At 32.5% G+C, this 5,171-nt stretch overlaps 1 protein-coding gene across 1 annotated transcript in view; it reads left to right on the top strand.

Moving 5' to 3' along the window:
• The window catches only part of LOC111622780 (heterogeneous nuclear ribonucleoprotein U-like), a 76,079-nt gene that overhangs the window by 34,834 nt on the left and 36,074 nt on the right, over positions 1 to 5,171 (top strand). Inside the window, exon 2 of the mRNA XM_023365201.1 lies at positions 3,439 to 3,557. Coding sequence (XP_023220969.1) covers positions 3,439 to 3,557 — 119 coding nt within the window. The remainder of the gene's footprint in view (positions 1 to 3,438; positions 3,558 to 5,171) is intronic.

Genomic DNA, 5,171 nt, shown 5'->3' on the forward strand with positions numbered 1-5,171 from the left:
GTAGGAATTAAGGAGAATAAAATAAAAGCCTTAATACGAGCAGAAAAAGAAGGCAATAAAAGTAAAGTTAAAAGAGAGAAAAAGGAGTTCACTGTAATGGAATACAGGGCTCAGTTAAGTAACATTTACAGAAAAATAGGAATAGAAAGCAACAAGAAAATAGCATATAAGAGAAACACGACAATATTTCAAATGCTAAGAAACGACAAAACACCCGTTGACAGGAGGCTGATCCCAGGTGTATACAGAATACCGTTGTATGATAGGAGGCTAAATAAGGAGTTATATTATATAGGAGCCACTAAAAGATCATTAAATGAAAGATTGAAGGAGCACAAAAAGAATGTAAGCTTTAAACAACCAGTCACGGCTTTGGCCAATTACGCGATAGCAGATCCAACAGAGATCGACATCAAATGGAGCAAGGCAGATGTCATACAAAAAGTGAAAAATATAAAACATCTAAAATATGCAGAAGCCTGGCACATTTACAAGAGCAAAGAAAAAGGGCGTAATATAAATTTCCGTGAATCGAACAAAATAGCGTCGGCATGGAAAGCGGCAACTTTAAAATTATAAAATTATATTTATGAGCATGCGCAATCGAGAAGAACGTGCAGTTTGGAATCTCCGTTATGCAAATTTGAAATATATTTCGATTGATAATTCGATCCTGATGAAGGTTTGTGAATCAGACCGAAAACGTTCGACAGATGTAAACTAGACTGCATTTTAAAGGTACAGTGAATTTTGGTTAGATGATAATTTTATTATCAATATTAAAATTATTTCTTAAAGCTTTTTATTTTAACCATAAATAGTGTATAAAAATTTAATTATTTTTGGCTTCATGTGTTCTGTATTAGACTGGAGTATTTATTAAAAATTAAATCTTAACCCATTGAAATAGATTATAAAAACAGTAGAAAGTATGGTTAAACACTTTGTAAATCAAAACTTCTTCTTCCAAGAACGTCAGTCTATGAGGCAGAAGTTTTGATTGACTCTGACGTTCTTGGAAGAAGAAGTTTTGATTGACATAAGTTGGCGTGACATCCAACCCGTGAACTTAAAACACTTTGTATGTTTGTAAAATTGAATGATTTAAACAAGAATGACAGTCATTCTTATTTTTGTTGAATATTTTGACTGATTCATTTAAAACAAGATGACTGTTTCTAAAATCAAAGTTTGGAATGGTACTAGTACAATCTTGTCTGAAATATTTTTCTCAGATTGCTTCTTTTTTCTCAGATTCAATTGTGTGTGTCATTCAGCTTTTAATCCACAATTTATGCATTTGGTGAATTTAGAAATGTCAATATCCACTAGATGACGTTTTCTTCACAATGTAAACTAACTCAGTCCTTTGTGATTTTCATTAGTTTCATTTGAAATATCATCAGAATAGAGCATGCAGGTTGAGCTAAATTAATACTTTATGGCTGAATTATTAGTACTGTAATTTATTTCACTTGTTTGACTTTATGAACATATTTTTAGTGTCATTTCTTGCAAACATATGAATAGATAATTGTTGTTCTGGTGGGTTGGTTGTACTGGTCATTCTCTGCTGGATTTTTGGGTATGTAGTGATTGTGTATTTGTATCATTCAGTTTTAATAGTTTTTATTAGTAAAAGTTTTATGTCAAGTCATTAATGAAAAGCTGCCTTAGATCAATGTTTGATGATTGTCAAAATTAGACAATAGATTAACCAGTTTATTTTTAACTAACAGAAGTAGCACAAACTAGTTAATGTAAAATCATTGACAATTCTGTCAACCAATAAAATGTGCAATAAAGATGAAATAGAATTAGGATATTTGTGGTTGGTAATATCAATGTTTTAGGTTTGTTTATTTTTTAATTAAATACTTTAAGTATTTAAAATCAGATTTAAATACTTTGGATTATGCATTTAACATCTCAGCAACATATAAGATTGTCCCTTTATAATGATTTTTTAGGTAATTTTTGAACACCAATTATTCAACAACCTCATAGCTGTATTAAATTCTAATGTAGCTATTTTATTTGAGAAAGAGTAAGCATCAATACACTATATAACCTTTTTCCAACAAAATAATTTGTAAATGCCTTTCTGATAGAACTCCCAATCTTTAGAAGTGAAGAAAGCTACCAACCCTATAATGCTTTTCAGTTGCCTAGAGCAAAGAAAAGATAGTTGGAAGGCATGATGTCTGGAAAATATGAAACTAGGGTAGAATTTCTTAACCAAGGTTATGGAGCTTGTTTTAGGTCACAGGTGTATGTTTGCTCTGATGAAGTGTAAGTTATTTCTGAAGCAGTAGATCTGCATCCTATTACAACTGTGCTGAATCAGTCTTTTTACTGATTGTTTGACTAGTGGCAAGACATTTGTAATACTGAAATGACTATTTTTGCATAACTTACATTTGGATTAATTGATCAGGATGATATTTGATGTGTCAGATGATTGTAAAAAGATATTCAAAATTTTGTCCACTTTAAATAATTCAAAAGATTTAAAAATTTATATAGGTATACCTCGACTTACGTTGTTTCGAGTTACGTCGTTCCCGATTATATGTCGTTTGTCAAAAAAGTATATGGAAAAATAAAAATCAAGTTTAAGTCATTTTATTCGACTTTATGTCTGTCCGCCACAAATATTGAAGTCGTAATATCACTAAAAAAATGTTTAAAGCACATAAAATCATATTATAATATATACATTTACAAGTATATACTGTATTTACAGTACATGCATTCGTAAAGTTAAATTACTTTTTTCTGTACTATATTAAAAACTAAAATTTATTTGTTTGTAAGCTTAAAATAGATCCTTATTAACCATATATTATTAAAAATGCATTAATAAATAAAATATAGAACGGGAATTGGTAATTTATGGTTTAGCCTAATGGCAAGTAGATTCGACTTATGTCGTTTTTCGACTTAAGTCGTTCTCCTGGAACCAATTACCGACGTAAGGCGAGGTATACCTGTACTGGTGTTTAATTCTGCTCCACACTATAGATATCCGTTGATCATCAGACAGACACAAAAATTTTCTGTTGGAGGATGCTGGGTTTCGATGTTTGGTAGACTTTCACTGGATGACAGTGATATGAAAACTTGGTGTTTCTTAGACAATCCATTTTTCATGGCATATTCAACAACTGCAAAAATACCATATTCTTGTGGCATACAAAACAATGACCAGATTGAGCTTCTAAAGTTGTTGACTGTCAATATATCTGGAATCCATTTGTTCAGTTTCCAGATTTTTCTTGATATAAATGGATATGAATGGTTTTATCATTTACATGGAATCTTTCTGCAAGCTTTATTTCATTGAAATAATATTAAAAATTTCATGATTTTTTTTAATTGCTTAATGATAATGATATTTGCATACAAGTAAGTATTCAATATAATTATTATTTAAAGGTGGTGATGACGGTGCAGATATGTCAATGGATGCTGATGCTTCGTTAGAAGATTCACAATTAATAGATGAAGAGGGTCAAACAAAAGATGAATCTGAAGTAAATAGTGGTGCTGGTGAAGTGAGTACATTTTTTATTATTTTAAATTTCAAGTAAACTGAATTTTTGAAGTTTTGTATTACATACATAAATGATGGTTCTTTTTAAAATGAAATTTAAATGAAGTTTATTTGAAATTGAAATGCAATTTATCAAGAAAATAGCTTGCTTAATATATTTACTTTACAATTTATAAATGACAAACATCTTATGATTTTTATGTTTGGACAGTGAACATTTCATAGAACAAACACAAGAAGTGACGCTGTGTTTAAGATTTGTAAAAATGTATTTTAATGTCATCTGTACATGGTTTATGCAGGGATGCACAACCTTTTTTGAAGAAGGGCCAAATTAGGATTAAGTTTATTGACTGGGGGCCGAACCTCCAAGTGATTAATGCGATGTCTGATGTAATTTGCGAGATTCTTTGTTGTATCGTCATGTGGTTAAGACTGATTGTTTGAAAACACCGTCTTCTCAGGACACATCTCACTTGCGATGATAAGACACTTTTTTATCATATTGCCATCTGTGAAAGGTTTCCCATTCTTGGCTATTAAAGCAGATATTTCTAGGCTGGCTTCAACAGCTGCATCCAATTCTCCAGATTGTTTCTTGAACACATTTTGTTGTCTGATTAGTGATCGTTGTAACAATTCGATTTTCCGTTTGCGTTCCGTACCTTGCAGAAGGAAATCCTTGTGTTGGCTTTCATGATGTTGCTTCAGGTTGAATTCTTTTGGCACTGCTATTGTTCCATTGCACAAGAGGCAAATAATGCTGTCTTACCTTTTGTTGCACAAAAGAGTACTTGTTAGTCCACACTTCTTGAAACTGATGATTCTCGCGATTGACCTTGCATTTAATGCCCGGCGCCATACTGTTCACTCTGCAAAACAATGTCTCATTATGCCGAAAATTCTGAGGCCCGCAACAAATCATGTTTGAGATAAGGCAAGCTAGACTACCACGTGCTTTGTTCTGTATCCACTCTGACCAATGACTAAAGAGGGCGGGGACAGAAGACTATTACGCACACGTGGCCAGGCAGATCTTAATTCGTTCGACCCCTGTTTGGGCGTCTCCACCATTTCTCAGAATTTGTGAGTCAGATCGTCAACATGCCAGGTGCAGGACACTAATCCATCATAAATGTGGTTACCATTCTTACCTAAATTATATTTATGGCCCGTCAGTTTTACCCCTGTTCAGAAATGAATCAAAAGTGATTAACACAGTGCAGTGGAAAATCTGAATATTTTAAATATACAGTGGAACCTCGGTATACGTCTGCTTTAGAATACGTCAAATTCGGAATACGTCCTGTTTGGAGGAAACAAATTTTGCTCGGTATACGACTTTTGTTCGGTATACGACTTAATTCAATTATACGCGCCATCTATGAACAAGTAGCACTATCGGTGTACTGCACTAGACTAGACGTTCGCGGTGCTACGGTTTACAACTTTGTTAAATTTCTTCTGATTTTAATTTGTAAGTAACATTTTATTTTTATTAATCATGAATTGCAAAAGGGCAACAGAAAAATAAAAAAATGACTAGAATCACAACGGAACTGAAAAAAGAGATTGTTGAGAAATATGAAGGTGGCACGCGTGTTCGAGATTTAAC

Source organism: Centruroides sculpturatus, unplaced genomic scaffold (assembly GCF_000671375.1).
Source record: "Centruroides sculpturatus isolate CEXI.00-Female unplaced genomic scaffold, Cexi_2.0 scaffold157, whole genome shotgun sequence".
NCBI classification, from domain to species: domain Eukaryota; kingdom Metazoa; phylum Arthropoda; class Arachnida; order Scorpiones; family Buthidae; genus Centruroides; species Centruroides sculpturatus.